Below are 22,649 nucleotides of genomic sequence, written 5' to 3' on the forward strand. Positions count from 1 at the left end.
TTTCGTTCCACCTTTTTTTTTTTTATTTTCTTTATTTCTATCCGGTCTATGTTATGATACGATTCGTAAGCTTGTGGATCAGCGTTTCCGAGGCTCAACGGATCAACGATACGATCCAATCTCGAGAGACCTCGATATATCTTTGATTTGTAACAGTCGAGTTGCGGTGATGCGAGGCCAAGTTGTAACCGAACAAGGAATCGGAATAGTAGGCATCAGAGTATCCGTCGACAGAGACCCTCGATTTGGATTCACCTTGACCAGAGCTGATGGATGGTGAGCATTTTTATTTTCTTAATTAATTCTAAGGTGCTTTCGTCCAAACTTGAACTGTATCGCCTAACATTGAAACTATATGAAATTTTTGCTTAAGAACTTAAGTGCCTAATTTTAATCAAAGCAGTTGACAACACCTTAGTAATGAATGATATGGTATAAGCGTTTGACATCAATCGTCAAAGCTAGATTTCTTTTCCGCAAATGTTCGTTCAATCATCTTCGCAAGCCAGAGGTATTATTTTTATAACATCTGGCAGATCGGTATTGGATCGTGATATGTAGCGTACGCCAGCTTGAACGTTCTTCGTAATAGGATCAAGGCTGCATTGTAATGAAGAGGAGGGCAGGAGACGCTGAAACACCTATATCAAACAGGTATATAGTAATCCTGGCGAGGATAATCCTGAAACACGGAGCTGGAGGAGTTGGCCCGGTAAACCACATCAAAGCCCAAGCTAATGATGTCGAAAGCTTCCTAATTACTCCGTGCAAACCTGTGTGATTAGTCTGACCTACGTTACCCCCTTCTACTTCTCTTTCTCATCGGATCACCGGCGAAATTTTACCATAATATTGCGAACTAACAAATGAGAGATTGTAATACAGGAAATTCACGGCAGAAACTATAGCGGAACGAGAACGTTTTCCGGTCCGTCTCTCCTTCTCTGATGCAGATTCGTGTAATCCGACGGGAGTCCAAGCAAAACTTGTATTCACGGCTCCCACTTCCTATTAATGAATAACAGGAGTCCGATGAATTGGTAGTTAGTGCCGCCGAACCCTGATAAATACGTCGGAGAATGTTTGCTGCTGCTTGATTACGAGGACGGCTTACCTTGCACTCCTTTATTTCAAATCATGGGATTAATCCTGACTCAAACTTACAAAGCATATACAATGACGTATAGATTAAAATTAGGCACTTAATTTTTTCAATCAAGACTTCCATATAATTACGATAAATTATTCAAGGACTTAACCCTTTCTCTAATCTATTAGATCTACCGAGAAAAGTTCTGTTCGTTTTTTAATTAAAAGAAAATAATACATTTTCAATACGTTTATTAATATTTACCGAACAGTATAATTTCTATTGTTGTTAATGACTTCTCTCCACCGTGATGATAATTTGTGGATTCCATTTCTGTAGATTGATTCATCTTTACAAACTTCTGATGACATCAGACAGAATTTTTCGGTAGACCTAATATTATTATTACATTTATTTTCAACATCGAACAAACGTTCGAACCACCCTTCTAAAGATGGTGAATTTAGCTATGGTTAAGAGCGACGCGTATCCTTTATCGATCGACCCCCAGCCCGATGTAATACCGGAAGCGGTATAGTTTGAAATGCATTTACGTACTTCGATCAGGTTCGACGTGTTGGTCAACGGCGGTGGTGCAGTGACGCTTCAGTTCCAACGTAGCCCCTTCAAACCCCTTACAACGACGGTGTTCGTGCCATGGAATCAAATAGTGGTTCTACCACCCGTGGTGATGACCCTTAACGAGGAAGGCGAGTCTCATAAATCCAACCAACCCCCGAGTCCTGCTGTCGGTAAGTATTAACCCCCCTTATAATATTTCTTTCTTTTCATTTTTCTTCCTTTCACGTTATGTCGGCGCCAGCTCGTGTTACCTGTTAGCGTCTGTACTAGCGAGATAAATAAAGGATCGTTTCGAATCGTTTCACATTTCATTCGTAATTTCTCTTTATTTTCTCCTTTACATTGCGTTCTTTGTTCATTTTTCTGTCTATAAGTATCTGTCACTAATCGTTCGCCGCTACGTCGAGATAAAAAAAAAAAAAAATGAAAGAGGAATGGTATCATCCGGACGTTGCTGATCGTGTGTGCCGTCTTTGTTCCGTCCTTAAGTGTTTTATGTTTTTAAGTTCCTTACCATTTACGGCGTACAATATAATAGGCTTCCCAGGGATATCGATGGGACTATTTAGCGATCATGGGCCCTGCCTGGAGCACGATCACGAGCTTCTGCGACCGATCATCGTCAGCACTTGGATGCCTGAAAAAGTCGGCGATCTTCCTGGCAAGAGTTTGGTGTTCGCTGAGAGTCAGGTAAACACAGAATCAATTTTCTATTCTACACAAAACTTCGCTGTATTAGAAATAGGGATGCCCGAGTTAGTAGCCAAAGGACTTGTACTAGCCAGCCGTGGTAGCATAGCAGTGTCCCTGTTCGAGCGACCAACTTCGTACTAACTCCGTATGCATCGTTTCATTCCCAAGTCGGAACGATTTGAAATTCAAATGTCAAGCCTTAAAACCAAGAATCTCCACGATCCCTTGTCGTAAACAACAGTCTGATTCTTCGATGCTGCGGCCATGTTATCTGATCCATGTTGTTGCTTCCTGCAGATCGTTCAGGAGAGCATCGCGATTCCTGGCTCGAATTTACACTTGATGTACCAAAGTAGCCAGGCAGCTGGTTATCTGTCGACGGTGAGGATGCAGTTGACCGGATCGTTCATTCCGAAATCGCTGACACACGTGCACGTGCACGTGGAGATCGAGGGTTCGCTGCACACGAAAACCTACGAGGCGGACCCGAATCTGACGCACACGTTCGCCTGGAATAAACGGAACGTTTACAAGCAGAAGGTGTACGGGGTGGCGCAGGCTCGAATTTCAATTGGTTATCAGCATTCCACTTGTCCGTCCGTGATATGGGAGACACAGACGGCCACCCTGCAAGGTTTCGACGTGGACATCTCGGACATCGGTGGCTGGGGACTGGATATCCATCATCATTACAACTTCCACGAGGGTATCCTGCAGAAAGGCGACGGCACCACGTTGCACTTCAAACAGTATCCTCGGACGGTGAAAGTGGTGATGGGTACTGGACTGCAGAGAAGCTTGGTCTGTCAGGATTGCGATGGTTTGGCCAAAGATGCTAGATTGTTGACTCCAGTGGCTCTTACCAGCGGTCCGGATGGAAGCATCTACGTTGGCGATTTCAATCTTGTTCGTAGGATCACGCCGGAAGGAAACGTTTATACCGTCCTAACGCTGAGGTGAGTCTTAACCCATCGAAACGTTGCAGTCTCGTAAACTTATTATAATATAACGATCTTTTTTTTTCCAGCGCGACTCAAGTAGCTTATCAGTATTATCTCTGCGTTTCACCTGCCGATGGTCATCTGTACATCAGTGATCCCGAGAAACATCAAATATTAAAGGCATTATCGTTGAAGAACGTTCAGCATCCCAGCCTTAATATCGAACCTGTAGTCGGAAGCGGGGAAAGGTGCATTCCCGGTGATGAAAGTCATTGCGGGGATGAAGGTCCTGCCATTCGCGCCAAACTAGCTCATCCAAAAGGTAAAGTATTTAATATTTAACTGTATACAATGAAAGAATCTAATTTATTTTCGAAATTATGAACAGGAATCGCTATCGCTGCTGACAAGACTATGTACATTGCCGATGGAAGGAACATCCGTGCAGTCGATCCTAACGGCGTCATTCACACTCTGGTAGGTCACCATGGACACCATAATCATTGGTCACCAGCTCCTTGCGTAGGTGCTATCCCCGCGCATCAAGCTCAGTTACAATGGCCAACGGGATTGACCCTAAGTCCTCTGGATGGTTCCTTGCACTTCATCGACGATAGACTAGTTCTGAAGCTCACTAGCGATCTGAAAGTCCGTGTCGTAGCTGGCACACCGCTTCATTGCACCAGCAACGGAAACAGCAACGACAGTGACCTGACGAAAGTGAATTCGTCGATCGCCACCATTCCCAAGAAGCCTGACGAGGTTCTCGGTTCCGTGTTGGCTGTCAGCTTCAGTCCAACTGGCGAGTTGTACATCGCAGAGAGTGATTCGCATCGAGTGAACTCGATCAAGATCGTAGACAGCTCTGGGAAGATGTCACACTTCGCTGGACAACAGCAGGAGAGACTGCGTGGCCAGTGCGAATGCAATAATACAACACCGAGCACCAAAGAGCTAGAGAGCTGCGCTTGCACGGATGACACCAGCAGTACAGAGACTCTGTTATCCTCAAACGCGAAGTTCACTGCTATATCTGCTCTAGCAGTCTCGCCGGACGGTGTGTTGCACGTGGCAGATCAGGGTAGCCTTCACATTCTCGCCCTTCAGCCTTATCTTCCCAACCACGATGAAAGCGGAGAGTTTCATATACCGTTCCCACCTTCGAACGAGGTGTACGTGTTCAATCGTTACGGTCAACACATCTCCACGAAGGATCTGACATCAGGGAAGATTCGATACTCGTTCTTCTATAGCAAGAACACCAGCTTTGGGAAGTTGTCGACTGTGACGGACAGCGCTGGGAATAAGATTCAATTCTGGAGAGATTATAGCGGCGTCGTTAACTCTATAGAAAACACGCAAGATCATAAGTCAGAGTTAAAAATCTCCGCGGTCGGGTTCTTGGAGAAACTGTCCGAGCGAGGCAGAGCTGAGATCGCCCTCGCTTATGACGGGTCAACTGGCTTGCTTACCAGTCGATCGGGAGTAAGTGTGAAACTTTTTATAAAAAGTATCAAATTGTTATTGAATTGTTGAAATAAAACGCGTTGTTCTTTTCTGCAGGGCGGCGAAACGTACATATACAATTACGACAGTCTGGGTCGTGTGACCGACGTCATCTTGCCTACAGGTGAAAAACTGAAATTATCCTCCGACCTGTCTGACGACGAAGGATTGTTGGTTAAGGTATCAGCTCCGCTTCAAGCCTTGTCGAAGGGAGACAAACAACGAACCGTTGAATTTAAGATGAAGAACGAGAGGTCTAAAGTACTAACAATCACCGATGGTAAGTTGAGAAATCCGCTTTCACAGATATCACAAAGTACGCAATACATTGCCAAACTCTTTATTTCCAGGCACGAAGATCAAGAAAGCGATCGCGTTCACGAACAGCAGTCTAGAGGTCCTTCTTCCTGGCGGTGGTAGAGTCCTAAGTGCAGCCACCACCAAGCATCCTCTGCTAGAAGCGGCCTTACCAGTGGAAGCTGAAATGTTACCTATGTGGAGCTACCAGCTAATGTCGCTTGGAGAACTAACCAACACTATGACCACCGCTTATAACCTGGTCGGTGACGTCAGCCACTTCCAGCAGACTTTGAACAGAGAAATCTGGGTCAACGACACTCGCGTGATTGGCGTGGAATTCGAGCAAGCGTTCAGACGCGAGACCTTCTATGACAAATCGAGAAATCCTCTTCTGACGGTCACTTTTGATCCCGCTGGACTACCTTTGACCTGGCAGCCTCACGAACAAGGCTACAATCTCAGCATCACCTACGACAGATTCAATCGAATAGAGAGCTGGAAATGGGGTGGATCTGATGAATCCTATGGCTACGATCGACACGGACAGTTGGCTGAGGTGACGAACAGTCAGGATGGCACTAAACGTTACACCTACAACGACTTCAACATCCTGTCCAACATCACTCTAGCCAGCGACAGACACTTTTCTCTACAATACGACGACGATGGTGGACTGCGTCACATTATTCTTCCATCAGGAACAAAACACTCGTTCTCCTGTCAAGCTTCCCTAGGATTCCTCCGAGTAACCTACACACCGCCTGGTAGCAGCAGAGCATACCTACAACACTACAGCCACGATGGAAACCTGCTGCAGACTGTGTTTCCAGGTGACGGTGCTCGTATCGTCTATAGGTACCATTCTTCAGGGCAGTTAGCCGAAGTGGTACACGGTGACGGAAAGAGCGAGATCAGGTACACGGAGAGTGGTCTACCCTCTGAGGTGATTCATTCGGAACGAGATGTGGAATATAAATGGGATTACCAATATAGTGCTGGGCTACTCGTCGAAGAACGTATTGATTTTGGAGCTAAAACTGGTCTCAGCAATGCTAAATTCACATTCGACTATGATTCGAACTTCAGATTGATCAATGTTCAGGGTAGAATAGGTGGACAGACGTTACCGCCTCACACTATGGCTTACAGTGCCAGAACTGGTATGCTGGAGCAGATAGGTCAATTCAAAGTCACTAAACCACAGACGAACGAGACCACCGTGTTCGATGGCACAGCGTTGTTCTCCAGAATCACGGATGACAGGTTCCTCGAGACCCAAGTGACGCTAACGATTCATCAGCTGGAGGTATTCAGGATGGAGTTCACCCATGATTCTCGTGGACGGATCAATCAGACCAGGACGTACACGCGGAACGTCGCTGTAAACACTTATACCAACGTGAAGAACTACACTTGGGACTGCGATGGCCAGCTGACCGGCGTCGAGGCTCAAGAACCATGGGGTTTCAAGTATGACGCTAATGGTAACATGCTGTCGCTGACGTACCGAGGAAACACTATACCCATGGAATATAATAACATGGACAGGATCGTGAAATTTGGCGAAGGTCTGTACAAGTATGATAACAGAGGATTGGTTGTTCAAAACGCTAGGGAAGAGAGGTTCAGCTATAATGCCAAAGGACTCCTCGTTAGAGCTGCGAAACGAGGACGATTCGATGTACGATATTATTACGATCATCTCGATCGTCTGGCCACCAGAAAAGATAATTACGGAAACGTCACACAGTTCTTCTATAACAATCAGAAACGACCCCACGAAGTGAGCCAGATTTATAGCCCAAGGGACGGTAAACTGATGTCATTGGTATATGATGATAGAGGACATCTTATTTACGCCCAAGTCTATCGACACAAATATTACATCGCCACCGATCAGTGTGGCACTCCGATCATGATTTTCAGTCAGTATGGTGAAGGTATCAGAGAGATCATGCGCTCGCCCTACGGACATATCGTTTATGATTCGAATCCCTATTTGTATCTTCCTGTTGATTTCTGCGGTGGACTCTTGGATCAGGTGAGACACGATTACTACTGTTGCTCTTTATCAAAAATGATTAACATCTTCTTTATTTGATTGTTATTTCTGTTCGCAGGTAACGTCATTGGTACACATGCCGAACGGTAAAGTTTATGATCCACTGATTGGTAAGTGGATGTCTCCTTTATGGGAGAATGTACTGGACAGGGTGAACACCCCAACGCATCTACATTTGTATAGATTTAACGGAAACGATCCCATCGATGTCAGGCACACAGACAGACCGAATCAACCAACAGGTATATTGATCTCCAAATGCATCTCATTCACTCTTTCCACATATAGTTAATAAATTGTATATCTTTCAGATCACATATCATGGCTGTCGCATCTTGGCTACGATCTGAAGAGTCTCGCTCCGCAACTGTTCCCCGACGAACTGCCAGACAGTTTAGTTCCGCCATCTCTCGGTCCAGGTACCTCGATATTCGGTAAAAAGAAGAGGACCAGAAATCTTGGCGTTCAGTCCGGTTTCTTGGCTCACATCGCGCAAAGGCACTCGGGTGACGCTGTCAGCCTATCAGCGCCGCCTCGTTCGGCCCTGAAGAAGGACACCAGCGATCTGATACCTAGCCGTCTCGGCGCAGCCTCGGATCCTCCATTTGGAAAAGGCATCTTGGTGTCCAGAACCATGGACGGTCAGGCTGTGGTGTCCAGCGTGCCAACTGCCAATGCTATCTACGGGGACGTGTTCACTTCGGTGTTCAATCGCTCCTATTTCCTTCCGTTCACGTTCGTGGTCCACAGCGCCCAACAGGATGCTTTCTACTTTGTCAAGGAGGAAACTTGGAGGGCCAGCGAGGATCGTGGTCAATTGAAACGACTCGGCGGTCAAGTGAACACCACGTTCCACGAGAGCGAGAACGGAAGCGGCAGCAGCTCGTTGATCGACGTGAAGATCCACGGCGCCAGCTACGTGGTGAACCTTCGTTATGGCACCACCGCCGATAAAGAGAAACAAAGACTGCTACATCACGCTAAAGCGACCGCCATTCGCAAAGCGTGGCACAGAGAACGCGAAGCCTTGAAGGCGAACACTCCAACGACCATCGAGTGGATGGTAACTGAACAGGACGAGATATTGAAATCTGGGTCAGCGTCGAATTACGAAGGCGAATATATCCACGATGCCCAGCTATATCCAGAGCTAGCCGAAGACCCGTATAACATCAGGTTCGTGAAGAAGGCGGTCGATCCGTCTAGCAAGAAACGACGCAGAAGGAGAGGCGTTCACACCTGCAAACTCTGGTGGCTGGACAAGATCTGCTAGATCCGGTGCACGTACTCAGCTACCTTGTCCTCCTCTCCTGACATGCCAGGAGAATTGTCCAAATCGAAGCAACAGGAATTTTGAAAGGACGCGGAACGTGGAAGTGGAGAAGGATCCGAGAATGGATAGGATCGGGCCGAGGCATGGCCGTGGCGTCCGTATACACGCGTAATAAACGTACTGAACACTATCAAAAACAAAAAAAAAAAGTTTTATACCAAAGTCTATTTGTGTATTTCGAAGATGCCAAAAACATTTAACGTTATATCGATTATATTGTACCGCGATAGGGTGTAGTGTGTAAGGATTTCAAAAGGGAACCGTGCGGCGTTTTGTTAACCAGATATTTGCCTACGAGGATGCTGTCCGCGAAATCGTGACCACCGGTCGAACGATTCGTGGAACATGGATACGTGAAACGTCCCGTTATCAATGAAGAGGACCCTGAGGAGGTTCCGGTCGTTTGGGAAATCGAATTTCTCGAGAACAGACTAATTATACCCGGACGATATTTATGCAGAAATGGATTTCGAGGAAAGAGACTGCGAGACAGGAAACGGTACGTGAATCGCGAAGGTATAGGTGAAGTTATGAAGCGCCACCACATCGATCCGACGTAAGACGCGAAGGAAGAATGAAAAGGAAAGCTGGCCATTCGTCGTTGAGGCGAATCGAGTGAGAGAAACTAGTCAATATATAGCTTTACATTGACGTATAAACTTTTTCCAATAGGATAAGGACAAAGAAAAGAAGATGATCGTCGATGATGTACCATGCGAGGAGCCGTGTGCACCCATCAATTTATCCACGCGATATCTTTTAGCCTTACGCTAATTTGGATCGCAAATGAACGTGGAAGGAACACACACGTATCTCAACAATGAATGGCCATGCGAATGATGACTGATCACTATCCAAAATATTGTGGAATCAGGATTCTAACAAAAGGATCCGAAGAAATAGGCTGTTATGCAGAAGACTGAGGTTCGATTTCCAGTACCCTGATGGCTATTTCTCACGGATTCCTACAATATGGCGGTGAACGAAGATCGATAGAGCGCAAGAAGATGAAAGGAAACGCGAATAATCAACGTCCAAAGATATTATGTCTTCAGGACTTCAGGATCCTAATGGGATCTGAAGAAGTAGGCTGCTGTGCAGAAGACTATGGCTCGATTTCCAATGTCCTGACGCCTATTTTTCACGGAATCCTGCAGTATGTTGGTATAAAAAAAGCAGAACAGGCGATTAGGCAGTCGAAGAGGAAAAAGGCGTTACTAAGGTGTATTATAAATGTGGTGCTTTCTCGCGCGATGAAGAAAAATAGAAAAAACAAGTCGGTGCAACAACGTTGATTAACGGTGAGCGTGAATAATTAGAGGACATCGGAACACACCGCATAGAGCGTGGCTAAGTATTTTTAACGATGGATGTGTCCTAACAGAAAAAAAATATTCCCCCTTTTTAGCGCTAGCGTCCATTTCCTCGAGAATTGATGTCGCGTATGCGTACGAATTGTTGTTCGAAAGGGAAACGTTATTATCGTTGTGAACGAGGGACGAATTAGATCCCCGGAACGACAGATGGTAACAAGTAAAACTAAAAAAAAAAATTCACACAATGAGTGAGTGAGAAAAAGGAGTGAGTGTGAGAGAGAATGGTTAAAAAAAACTCCATTATCGGTAATAATACGTATACACGATATTATTGCATATTTGTGCTTGCTGGATATGAATAACGGAACGTTAACTATGTTTCTTCACCGAATACTAAGTGTGTATATCTAAATTTAATGCTCGTCAGTACCGATCGTTTTCGCTGTGTACTGAACGCCATACCATACATCTATGTATGTAAGAATATTATTTAGCACCGATACCTTTCACCCACCCTCATACCCCTTAATTACAATATTATCTGGCTAAGTGGCTAGAATTTAATTCAAAATATTATATTAAATTTTTACTTCAAATGGTTCTAGGACCCCTAGGAATCTTTCTAAGACGTTATGAAAGAGTTTAAAAAATAGTAAGAAAGTGGAATTAACTTGTTAAAGTTTGAACAAATTTTTTTCCTATTGCTTAGTTGATTTTAATCTCGTATAGAAGTGACCAAGATTGTCCTTGTTTTTTATTTGCAATTTAAAAGTTTAAATAAATATTAGGATCATTAAAAGGTGCCAGAAATGACGGCGTGCCACTTAGAGAGACGATGCTGTACCTGTCTATCACGTGCACCTATTTCCTTTCAAACGAAACCATACTTCCCTACCCTTTTATCGACTTCGTAACAGTTTCTTTTACTCCAATCGCCCCGACGCGTTATTTTTTCCCTGGTTTCTTTGAACGTTTGTATACTCGCCATTGAATATTTTGCAACGGCTTTAGATAACTACGGCCGTTCACGGATAGGTAGTCTCACAACGACATTACTGTCTGGATAGATGAGAAAACGAAAAAAATGAAAAAAGAATTATCTTCTTACACTGTGTGTATAAAAGAACAAAAAAATTATATATATATATATATATATATATATAAAGAAAGAAAAAGAGAAAGAGAAATAATATAGGAAAGCTTCGTGACGTATTTTTGACTTGAACGAGTGTTTAGAGCAACATTATACACCGATCCTTGAAAGTGGTCCAAACGAGGTTAAAAATGCTCTCTTTTTTTTTTTAAATATCGCACATGAACAATTTTGAATCGCGTTCTTTCTTCAAGAAAAAAAATAATGTTTGTCCTTTCGCGTTTCCTTCCGACTTATGCTGCCAATGTTATTCGAATTTTCGTGAAAGGACGAAACGTTGAAAAAGGACCTAAAGATCGTTGATGATCGAATCACAGCTCTTAGACACGTGGACATCTAAACCAGATCTTTCCAAAAACGACTCCCATGGTCAAACAATATCCTTCGTTCTACATTTCTTTTCCATGGTGCTGGTTGACATGGCGTTAATCACCTCTAACACGATTCCGTGAATTGTATAAATCTTCAGCTTGTAAAATTGACAAAACAAGGCAGAAAAGTAATTTTGAACGATTCGTGTTGTTGGAACGATTACAGATGTTGAAAGTTTCTGAATAAATCGGTCATTTCATTTGCAACAACTTGATACTTGAATTGGACCGTTTCCTGTACATTAATTTTTCAAATTTGATTTTAAAAATTTGTTTTTGCAATGGGAGAGGTCATTAGAGATACTACAAATTTAAGTGGCAAGTGAAAAATTTTAATTTAAAACTGACAATTTTATACTATTTTTTAGTTATTATTTTTTCAATATATGAAAGTTTTTTATTTGAAAATTCGAATGCCTCATTTTAGTCGATGCATAATTGTATAATTTTGTAGGTCTGAATCACAATTGATAGAAATTTTTCTAATGACACGGAAAGGTCTGATCTAAACACTCTGAATCTACTGACTCCCATCCAGAAACACCCTTTCCAGCTTCCTCATCCAAAATTCCCATTTATTCGTAATCTGTAACCATATATTACCGTTGAATCGGCAATGGCGTTCAAAGGATAATTGACTATTTTTGAAAAGACAAAGAGAGAGAAAAAGAAAGAGAAAAGTATCGAGCGTGTCAAATTATTAAGCGAATCAGTGCCAGCTGATTTTAAAAGACGGATTCAACGTGCAGGGTCTCAAGAATCAGTCAGTCCTAACTGTACTTCTTCGAGTATCTAATTATCGTTATAGAAAAAAGGAACAGAAGTGACAGGAAAGAATTAAAATTTAAAAAAAAATTTAAAAAAATGAAACAGGATTACAAAAGAGTGAATGGGTTTCGCTCTCTTAACTTCCGTGAAGTTTCGTCTCGTTTCGCTAAAAACTTTCTAAATAGAAGCAGGCGTTCGATTCGCGAATTACAATTATAAATATAAATCTATAAATATACGTATAAATAAATAAATATATATATATAAATATAAATATAAATAAACTTCTGGAATTAACGGGGTAGAACAGCTCGAGACGTGTCTCACCGAACGGTTTCGATCATCATTACTATTTAACTATTATCGCATCAATTATTATTAACAACCACGGGATCGTACGCGAAATGACGTGAAACAATGATTAATGATACGTGTAATATGTGGCCGAGTTTGGTGAATCCGTCGTCGGACCATATGGTGTCTATTACTCGAATTCTCGCGAAGCGAAACCTCGTACTTTTTCTTTTTTTTTTATATTTTATTTTTTAACCCTTGTGCACCGTTAAAATTGTTATCATATTGAATATCTTTCGATCCGTAACAGAATTAAACAATTTGGGAGTATTAATAATAATACGTTAACTGCCGTGATAATGATGAAGCTAATCGATATCTTTGAAATTAATGAAAGAGAAGGAAAGACCAACTTTGAATAGCATTAATATTGTACTAATAATCCAAGATACTAATTTCATAATTTTCAGTTGAAAATTTGTCGATCGTATGCTTAATAACGAATATTTTAACAATTGTAATTATTTCGGGTTAATTTAACCTGAACGGTGCAGGAGGGTTAAGGTCGAGGTAATCAGGAACAGCACAGAAGTTTGAGCACGCGTTAGAACGAGAGTGATTTATCGAGAGGAAAGAATGAAAGAGAGAACGAAAGTTAAGAACGAAGTAAGAGAGAGCGAGAGAGAGAGAGAATGAATGTGCAGAATCTGTCATGCTGCAGCTACTACGACCACTACCCTAAAAGTAGATTACGCTACTTTGCCGCTGATCTAATTGTTTACTGTCACGTGTTGCTGTAAACCTAAACTAATACGATACGATATATTTTATTTATATAATCTAATCGACTGTATTTATTGTAAATAGTCACGATGTTTGCTATGATATAATATATCTGTAATTGGATGGAAAACCGTCTAATTGAACTACGTCCAACCCTTCTCCATTAATGACCAAAATGTCTCTTTGTACACTTGGATGCAATGTAGGACTTTATTCTCTTTTTCTTTTTTCAATTCATTCTGGCAAGGATACACATCGCGAGAAGGAAATTTAATAACTGCAAAATTAAAATAACTTCAATTGTGAGCAATATTTTAGGCGCGAACGATGATTACACTTACTGCAATTAAAAATAGTAACACAGTTGATATACTGATTGCATGAACGTGAGACTTCAGTAAAAGAACTGCATTTTTCAGACATCCTGATTCATAGGATACATCATGTGTCATCTGTAAGCACTGCAAAAAATAATTTTTAAGAAAATTGAATAATGGGTTCAGAAGGAAATCATTTTTAATAAATATTTTACTTCTTCGATGCTCCTGGAACAACAACTTTTCGGAATGTCGATGGAGTATTTAGCCCAGTCATTCGAGGAATTTATTCCGCAACATTTCAACTGAAATATAATTTTTCTTTAACATTTTTGAAGTATCTGAAGCGGAGATATAACTTCATTCTCACATATCTGTGAGTGTTGTCCCAAGCTTCCTTGCTTGAAGGCAAGGAATCGTAATGTCTGATGGAGGAGACCATGTCAGTATGGATCCTCCTGATGATCTCTTCAAATATCCGGAAACTCATTATAGCGCTAATAAATATGACGCATAGAAACAACAAATAGCACCATGCATACTACAAGAAACATTAGATTTTTAAAATTACCAATGGTCTATAGCAGAGGAAGTTGAATCATATGAGAGTATAACTTACGATGTTTAGAAAATTCCTTCGTTTTTTAAGCAAGCCAAAAATTCCAAACAACGACACGAAAGAAGCGATTAGGCTCATTAACAGTAATGTCGTTACGAATAAACGTTGACCGATCAATCTCGACATTATTAAATTGTCTGTAAGTGTCCATATCGAAATAACGCTACCAACAATGCCTGCAAGCTTTGTTTAGTTTTTCTATTAATTTCTATACAATTTTATTTAGTCTCAGATACTCAGGAAATTTGGAACTACTATGATTTAATTCAATCACTCACAAACATTGCCGAGTTGAGCACTATAAAGACAAATTTAATGCATCGTTTTGACAAACGATTAGACGAAAATTTATGGAAACCTATTCCAAGAAAGTATGGCTTTTTATCAGTGGATGCAGTTGCATTGCTACCAGTAATGTCTTCTTCATCATCCGATTCCGTTTCATCTTTATCGTTTTGATGATCATCGTCCGTTGTACCGGTGAAAAATTTGTTCCAATTCATGTGCGTCATTCAACCCGAATGCAGCTCAGAAAACAATTGAAAAAAATGACTTAAAAACAGGCATTCAAATACACTGAATTCATTTAACACGTTGGGTGTCACGAGGATCATCGATGACCAGTGACGCCATATGCATCGCATATTAACAAATTCAGGAAAGTCATAATATCAGCGCGGCACCCAACCTGTTAATAATCTTTCAAGCTTTATTTTTTTGAAGTATTATTATTTTGAAGAATAACATAAATATTTTATAATTACAAAGAAATAATACATATTTTGTTTACAGCTTTGCTTTGAAGATGACATATATTAGTGCAAAATATACTGATTACGCATGAATAATTAGAGAAATACTAGTTTAGGAATTATTAAAGCTTATAACTAAAAACGACCGCGAAAATTTCCTCTACCTCCCCAATTTCCACCGCCCCATCCACGTGAATTCTGCATTCCATATCCTCTATTGCCTCCACCTCTATATCCACCAAAATAACTGTTTCTTGAATAACCACTACCTTCACCTCCGCCGCGTGGACTTCCACGGAAACCACCACCCATTCTCATCATTTTTGCAGGATTGCCGTTGTCCGAATAGAAATTTGTCGAATGTCCCCTTGGTGGCCTTCGTGATTGAAAACCACCACCAGTAATTTGATCTAGATTATAACGACAGGCATTCATTCCGCATATTGACTTAATAACATTTAATACCTACAAATAAAAAAAATAAGATGTAATTATTTGCAATCATATTATGAAAAACAGAAGTTACCATAAAATATTACTTTTTCTTCATTTGGACTTAATTCTAAAATAGTTTCTGGTTCTTTTGCGGCTTTCACGACAAGACTTTCTAAAGCGGGTCGTAAAGCCACTATTGCTGCTGCGTGATTTGGATCCATATCTAAATTTATCCAATTATCCAATTTTACGACACCGTTAGTGTACTCAACTTTTCGGGAACCAAATAATAGTAAATGAATTGGCGATACCATAGTCATTTGTTTACAGGATACTGCTCTTGTACGAATCTGCGAAAGAGTAAGATAAAAATTAACATCAAATTATGATTATCTAATCGCACAAAGAGTATTTTACCTTTTCTCCAAACACGAAGAATGGAAATGGGAAATTCTGTTCAAAATTACTGCAATTGACTGAGGTCTTATGAATTAATGCTGCTTTAGATTCAGTGGTAAGCACCTTCCTCTTTTCTTTATGATAACAAACATTTGGATAGAGACCCATACATAACAGTGCGGTAATTGTATCAAGACGAACATCTGCACCAGCCTGATAATTCAATGGCGTGGGGCAAAGAGTTTCTTGCGGAAATCCAGCATTTTGTAGAAGTGCTTGTAATTGGTTCTATGTACAAATAATATTGTTAGCATAAATTTTTATGATGAATTAAATTAGCATATGTTTGAATGTACCTTAGCTTCCCAAGTAATCCTTAATGTGGGCATGCTTAAATTTTTGGAATCACAAAATGTTTGCTCCGCATATTCTCCACCTAGTCTAGCTTCTTCCCATGCTTGAAAAGCGTGTAACATTGCTACATGATCACTATATCTCGCACCGGCAAACCATTTTTGCTGTGCGGATAAACGCCTTACATCAGGTCCCATATTATATACTTCTGGAAATGTTGTACTATTCGCAGCCATTGTAGAGAGTGCATCACCGACTCGAAACATACAACCCAGAATCATCATTTTACCTAAACGTGGTTCTATAGGCAATCGAGCCAATATTTTACCTAGAGGTGTTAATTCATCATTTTTGTCTAAACACTTCATCTCTACAATAAATATAAAACAGTCAACATAAGGATGAATATTTAATATAAATATTTGGTTAAAGTAACATACCACGTAGTATGACCTCGGCTTCAATTACAGCATCTATCGGAGGTGGTTCAATTGCTTTCGATAAAAATTTTCCAATACTACCTAATCTTAATAGTTTAATACTTAATGCTAATTCATGTAAGGGCGTTCTGAACATTTCCGGGGTCATATGTTCATCCATTTTATTAAACCGTGCTTTAGAGCACAAATGAAAACAAAATCCCGGTTTAACACGTCCTGCTCGACCTTCCCTCTGTTCTAAATTTGTTCTGCTAGCCCAAACAGTAGCATAATTTGTCATGTTATTATGAGAAGTAAAAAGCTTCATTTTAGCTTTGCAAGAATCTATCACATAGACTACATCATTAATTGTAATCGAGGTTTCAGCAATATTTGTTGCTAAAATAATTTTTGTTATTCCTACATCTACAGGATCAAAAACTTTACGTTGATCTTCTCTAGGTAACTGGGAATGTAATGGTATAATTACATATTCTGGTCCACCATAAACGGGATGTTGTTGTAAATGTTTCATTAACGCAAATATTAAATTCCAGCCTGGTAAAAAAATTAAAACAGCTCCTGGAATACCTTGTTCCTTGATATATCTCAGTAAAGCCTCTATGAGCTCGAAACTTATTTCTTTTTCAGTCAGTTGTGCCATGGCATTTTTTGTTTGGATAGAATAAGTTTCACCAATGACTTTATTCAAGTTTTCCTCTGGTTCTCCATCTGTTGGTAAATCATCTGTATCCCGACTTTTACGTTTCTTGGAATCCATAGGTGGTACGAAATTTGTTAATTGTATACAATCTTCTAAAAAATATCGTTGAACAGGGAATGATCTGCCTGGTACTTCTATTATCGGGCAATTATTGAAGTAGTTGCTGAATAGTGTTGTATCAATTGTAGCAGACATTAAAATAATTCGTAAATCTGGATACATATGAATCATGTCACGAAGAACGACCATAATGAAATCAGAATTGACATCTCGTTCATGAATTTCATCAACAATAACATGCGATACACCTCTTAAACCACCTTCTAATTTTCTTAAAAGTACACCAACAGTACAGAACATTATACTACCATAAGGTCTTGGTAAAGCAGATTCAAATCGTACAGAATAACCAACAGACTCTCCTAAATTTTCACATCTTTCTGTGGCAACCCGATCAGCTACAGATACAGCAGATATTCTCCTGGGTTGCGTAATTGCAATACTACAGAATGCACCTTGACCGGATGCAATGTAATCGTCTAAAATAAACTGACATACTTGAGTTGTTTTACCACAACCTGTGTTTCCTTGAATAATAATAATAGAATTTTCATTAATAGCATTCATTATTTCATTTTTCATCGAGAAAACTGGCAAAGTAGATCTTTCTTTAATAATCTGTTGAAGATTAACATCTTGTTGCAGTCTTTCACGTTGCTCATATAGTAAATCTTCTGACAACTGTTCTAAAGTCATTGCAGCAAGTGGTCCCTCGTCTATATTACAACCGGTCCATGGATCCCAATTTTGTTGTGGAGGAGACCAACTTACTACACCAGCAGGCTGTGGTACAGATGAAATAAAGTCATCCAATACTTGATTTGTTAATAGAGAAACAGCATTGGTAGATTGATCTTCCTGTTGTTGAACTGATTCCTATAATATAAATTTGCATTGTAAAATGAATCATATATATAAAATTATAACATGGCATAACTTGTAATAAGAATAACATTAATGTTGATAACCACTAAAAATTACCTCAACCGATTTGACGGAAATGGGTGTTACGTTTAAACTTGAAAGAACATCATATATTTGATTGATTAATTCTGGTGAAATTTTAACTGGATATGGTTTCATTTGTTCTGCTTCTTTATTCTTTTTTAAAGTGCCATTAAATGCCTCGATAACACCAAGATGATATAACTGTCTGACAAGAGATAAAGCACAACTTTTTGATGCAGTTTGCTTATTCGAACCAGTTTCCCGACCAGTAATGTCTAAAATTTATTTTGTTAAAATTTTTTATTGTGAAGTTCATATAAATAATTAAGCTATTTAATAACATACCTCTCCCAAGCTGTTTTACATAAAACGTCATTTCGGCCATGAAACTCCTATACAGAAATTTGTACTTGTATTATTAATATTCTATGTATACAATATACATAATAAAAAACAATCACAACATAAATTCAACTTACATTTAAAATTTTTCAAGACCACATTGGAGCACATTGCAGTAAGTTATTGTAAGTGACTGCACCAAAACTGTTATTGAATCATTTCAATAGAAGTTCTGGTTAAACATCATCTCCATCTGTGCACAAGAGAAACAATTTTTTCTCTTGTACCAGCATTAAATATAAATGAACGGTGTACTTCAAAATGGTCTTGTGGAATTTCAAATGGTACAGAAATCACTTGTGCAATTGCTTCTTATTATGTTGTAATAAATCTTTAGTGTAATCTGAGACTTCAAGTAGAATTATGTTGCAGTGACAAATCCACCCAGTGCTACAGTAAATGGCTACATTGAAACAGTTCATACCTTGTATGATCTGGACCAAGTTGGGTATATTTATAATCAGTATTAATTTTATTAGTTTGCATAAATTGATGAAGTTTTGATTTAGCATTTTCTATAGTCCAATTTCCATGAATTCCAGAATTTACATCAACATCTTCTGCATCTTCAACTCTTTTCTGGTCTGCTATTCTATCCATGTACGTATAATTGCCTTGACCATGTTCATTATATACTCTATATGCATGTCCTATATCGTTAGGACCCATTCCATCTTGAAACACAGATTTTGTTGTAGGATTCTGAGCTTCCACTTTAATAGGTACTGCATCAAATGGTTGAAGATTGTTTGTATCTTTTGGAACATCATTAGCATTTACATGTCCTGTACGGACTAAATAATTAACATAGTCTCTAGCTGCATTGCCTTGAGCATCTTTTTTGTTAGTTGAATTTCCTGCACCTACATAATCAAATCCAGGTATACGTAGCTCACATAGGAAACGTTGTCTATGTTTCAACCCTACAAAATAATAGAATTAAGTAATTTTTAACATTACATTGCTTACAAAATAATTGTACAATACCTGTTGGTCTCACATCAAATTGTGGTTCTTTGCCATTTTTTGTACACCATTGATGCAGAAAAGATTTTATATCACCCATCTTTAACTTTTATTAGTACTCCAAGGGGTACGTTTCAAATATTTAATAGGTAAAATTGATAATATAACCGACACTATATAGTAGTAAATTCGTAAACACTGATTAGACATTAGACAGCATCTATCGGAAACAAAGGCAACTACTAGTTATTTAATATGTTCCATTACAAACTCTAGTATGAGTTTTAAACATATTTTACATATATACATACATTAATTATATTATATTTGGTTGTATATAACAAACATTTGTTATAACACAAAATAATCTATGAGTAAAAAACAAAATTATATCGGCATAAAATATTGAGCAAAGCAGACTTTTCTATACCGCAATTCACCAAAGTCCATAACTGCGAAGAGACCAATTTTCGTTCTTCGCGCATCTCCAGTGCGCATCTTCGCCCTGATTGGCGATACTCCCAAACGAAGTGGAAAGCGATTCGCGGAGAGCTCACTGAGTTCCCCCACCATCTTCCAACCTGCGCGGCTTAGGTATGGACTCTGGTGACGGCAGGTATATGTACATACATAGGTGTGGGTGAGCTGCGGATCCAGGTACCCGGGAACCCATAGACATATGTTTATGCGGGAACCCGTGGAAATCTACGGAGCGGGGCGAATTGCCATTTTCCCTAGGAATTTTTCCTAGGAAACCCTAACCTTCATCATTTACCATTCTCGACATTTCACCTGATATTTGAACTGATTCAGTGACTAACAACTGTTATACCAACTGTGGAAACCCAACCTCACCTTGAGGTACCGGGTACTCCAATAATGACGCCCCAGCGGTAACAAAGGCATGTTTAGTCTTCTTGGATCTGTAGTCACTGACTGATTTGAACGCACACCGCGTAATACTCCACACTCCACACACGTGTGCTCGGAGTGAAATGGCACCACGTAGAGAATTACGATCTAACCTGAATTCAGCAAAAACTTTGAAGAAAAATACCAAGAATTGGTACGAAAATTACTTAGAATGGGAAAAGTTTGTTTCCTTATTCACAGATCCAAGAAAATTAATTATAATTGGCAGAGTGTTTATTGTTTTGGAAATTATTTTAAATACATTGGTTATCGAAAAAGTACCATACACAGAAATTGACTGGAAAGCATACATGCAAGAAGTCGAGGGCTTTTTGAATGGAACATTGGATTACTCCAAACTGAGAGGTGACACTGGACCATTAGTATATCCTGCAGGATTTGTTTATATATTTTCGATACTACACTTCATCACGGGACGTGGAGCGAAGATAAAAATAGCGCAGTACTCCTTTGCAGCTCTGTATATAATATTACTTACTTTGGTTTTTCGAATTTATGCAAAAACTAAAAAAGTTCCTCCTTATGTCTTAATTATTATGTGCTGTACATCTTATAGAGTTCATTCTATATTTACTTTGAGACTTTTCAATGACCCAGTTGCAATGGTGTTATTGTTTGCAAGCTTGAATGCATTTTTAGACGATCATTGGTATTTAGGAAGCATTCTTTACAGCTTAGCAGTGTCTGTAAAAATGAACATTTTATTATTTGCACCAGCACTTTTAGTAGCTTATTTATGTAATTTAGGATTAATTAAGACAACTGTACATTTGTTTATTTGTGCTTTTATTCAGTTAATATTAGGTCTTCCTTTCTTACTTAACAATCCACTTGCATATATAAAAGGTGCTTTTGATCTTGGAAGAGTTTTTGAATTTAAATGGACTGTAAATTGGAGATTTTTACCAGATAATGTTTTTATCCATCCATATTTTCATGTATTACTATTAGTACTACATATATTAACCATAATTTATTGCATACCAACCTGGATAAAATATATGAAGTCCTATGCAAAATTAAAATATATAGAGGAAAACGTACAATCACAGTTAAAGAAGAAAGAAAAAGTAGATATGTCTACAATGAGTCAATTGTTTATCTTTCCATTTTTTGTTGCAAATTTTATTGGTATAACATTTAGTAGATCCTTGCATTATCAATTTTATATATGGTATTACCATACACTGCCTTACATTGCATGGTGTACAGACTATAAGAGTGTTATAAAGTTGACCATTTTGGGAATAATAGAATTATGTTGGAATACTTATCCAAGTACTATTCTTAGTAGCGTCTTGTTACATATATGTCATTTAATATTATTATATGGCCTTCTGAAAGATAAATCTAAGAATGAATAATAAAAATAAAAATTGTATACTTCATATAGAATTGTATATTTCACCATTATAATGTTTGAATATTTAATTACAGTATCTAAAACATTTTTAAAAGATTATTTGATATTCTTCATGAAATATAAAGATCGTGTAAATACAGATATCTATATTTAAGCCGCTATAACGGAGGTGGCGCTTAAATCAGTTTCTGTTCGATCAAACGTGGGCTGTTTTACCGACGCGGAATTCGGAGTTCAGTAAGTGGCACGGAATATTAATATTTCTTAACAATTTATGTCTTAAAAAATTGCTCCCCATTTACTCCCTCAGAATCTAAAATTGTTTCAGTCGCAAACATTCGCAAACAAAAAAGCAGAAATTTGTTATCTGCAAAATAGATAGTAAATGATCTTTTTACAAAGATATTATGGCACCAAAAAATTGCTCCCGATTTGTTTTATAAGATTCAATGGTCAGATATATCAATAACAATTTATTAACAAAGAGCAATTGAAAATAAATGTTGTTGCGTATCTACCGGTAAATTATGACGTCATAAATGACCGTCGAATATATCCACCGAGTAAAAGTAAATGTCAGCGACATCTGTCGCTTGTAAAGGCACATTTCACCCCCGTATCCGGCTATACCCTTTGTGTTCTATGATTTTCACTGGCGAAAGATATCAAAAAGGTAAAACAGACCACAAATTTAGTTCCTCGTTTCTTCTGTAGGGCGCAGTTCGTTCGTTTTCTGCGTTCGACCGCGCGCTCATTCGCAACTCGT

The 22,649-nt window shown here is 39.2% G+C and overlaps 4 protein-coding genes across 5 annotated transcripts in view; 2 read left to right on the forward strand and 2 right to left on the reverse strand.

Moving 5' to 3' along the window:
• Positions 1–13,322, forward strand: part of LOC114873280 (teneurin-a) — a 447,603-nt gene extending 434,281 nt beyond the window's left edge. Inside the window, 10 exon segments of the mRNA XM_029181455.2 lie at positions 157–276; positions 1,658–1,842; positions 2,211–2,362; positions 2,663–3,321; positions 3,393–3,628; positions 3,695–4,791; positions 4,870–5,092; positions 5,163–7,153; positions 7,233–7,416; positions 7,486–13,322. Coding sequence (XP_029037288.2) covers positions 157–276; positions 1,658–1,842; positions 2,211–2,362; positions 2,663–3,321; positions 3,393–3,628; positions 3,695–4,791; positions 4,870–5,092; positions 5,163–7,153; positions 7,233–7,416; positions 7,486–8,447 — 5,809 coding nt within the window. The 3' untranslated portion in view covers positions 8,448–13,322.
• LOC114873286 (CD151 antigen-like) lies at positions 10,863–14,778 on the reverse strand. The gene is made up of 5 exons (XM_029181463.2): positions 14,407–14,778; positions 14,129–14,311; positions 13,880–14,050; positions 13,725–13,814; positions 10,863–13,653 (listed from the first exon to the last, which is right to left on the reverse strand). Exons 1-5 carry the CDS (start codon positions 14,638–14,640, stop codon positions 13,507–13,509), a joined length of 825 nt encoding a protein of 274 aa, XP_029037296.1. The 5' UTR covers positions 14,641–14,778; the 3' UTR covers positions 10,863–13,506.
• Positions 14,779–14,913: 135 nt separating this feature from the next.
• On the reverse strand, positions 14,914–20,026 carry LOC114873281 (dosage compensation regulator). 2 transcript variants are annotated; one of them, XM_029181456.2, is made up of 10 exons: positions 19,899–20,026; positions 19,609–19,807; positions 19,046–19,544; positions 18,565–18,611; positions 18,253–18,494; positions 16,509–18,147; positions 16,071–16,438; positions 15,733–16,002; positions 15,420–15,665; positions 14,914–15,345 (listed from the first exon to the last, which is right to left on the reverse strand). In XM_029181456.2, the coding sequence occupies exons 2-10, from the start codon at positions 19,685–19,687 to the stop codon at positions 15,016–15,018; spliced, it is 3,720 nt and encodes a 1,239-aa protein (XP_029037289.1). In that variant the 5' UTR covers positions 19,688–19,807; positions 19,899–20,026; the 3' UTR covers positions 14,914–15,015. The 2 variants fall into 2 exon arrangements, with proteins under 2 accessions (XP_029037289.1, XP_046141420.1); XM_046285464.1 differs by lacking the exons at positions 19,046–19,544; positions 19,609–19,807; positions 19,899–20,026 and adding an exon at positions 18,699–19,023.
• A 441-nt stretch (positions 20,027–20,467) lies between these two features.
• LOC114873283 (lethal(2)neighbour of Tid protein) lies at positions 20,468–21,968 on the forward strand. Its single transcript, XM_029181458.2, has one exon. The coding sequence runs from the start codon at positions 20,583–20,585 to the stop codon at positions 21,882–21,884; it is 1,302 nt and encodes a 433-aa protein (XP_029037291.2). The 5' UTR covers positions 20,468–20,582; the 3' UTR covers positions 21,885–21,968.
• The last annotated feature ends 681 nt before the right edge of the window (positions 21,969–22,649 follow it).

Source organism: Osmia bicornis, chromosome 4, assembly GCF_907164935.1.
Source record: "Osmia bicornis bicornis chromosome 4, iOsmBic2.1, whole genome shotgun sequence".
In the NCBI taxonomy this organism is placed as follows: Eukaryota; Metazoa; Arthropoda; class Insecta; order Hymenoptera; family Megachilidae; genus Osmia; species Osmia bicornis.

Coding starts and splice junctions, on each gene's coding strand:
- LOC114873286 (XM_029181463.2), bottom strand. CDS start 14,640: ATGACGCACATGAATTGGAACAAATTTTTCACCGGTACAACGGACGAT. Junction 14,312..14,406: donor TGCTCAACTCGGCAATGTTT/GTGAGTGATTGA, acceptor AACTAAACAAAG/CTTGCAGGCATTGTTGGTAG. Junction 14,051..14,128: donor GAAGGAATTTTCTAAACATC/GTAAGTTATACT, acceptor TGTTTCTTGTAG/TATGCATGGTGCTATTTGTT.
- LOC114873281 (XM_029181456.2), bottom strand. CDS start 19,687: ATGGGTGATATAAAATCTTTTCTGCATCAATGGTGTACAAAAAATGGC. Junction 18,495..18,564: donor TGTAAAACAGCTTGGGAGAG/GTATGTTATTAA, acceptor AATAAATTTTAG/ACATTACTGGTCGGGAAACT. Junction 15,666..15,732: donor TCTTCGTGTTTGGAGAAAAG/GTAAAATACTCT, acceptor ACTCTTTCGCAG/ATTCGTACAAGAGCAGTATC.
- LOC114873283 (XM_029181458.2), top strand. CDS start 20,583: ATGGCACCACGTAGAGAATTACGATCTAACCTGAATTCAGCAAAAACT.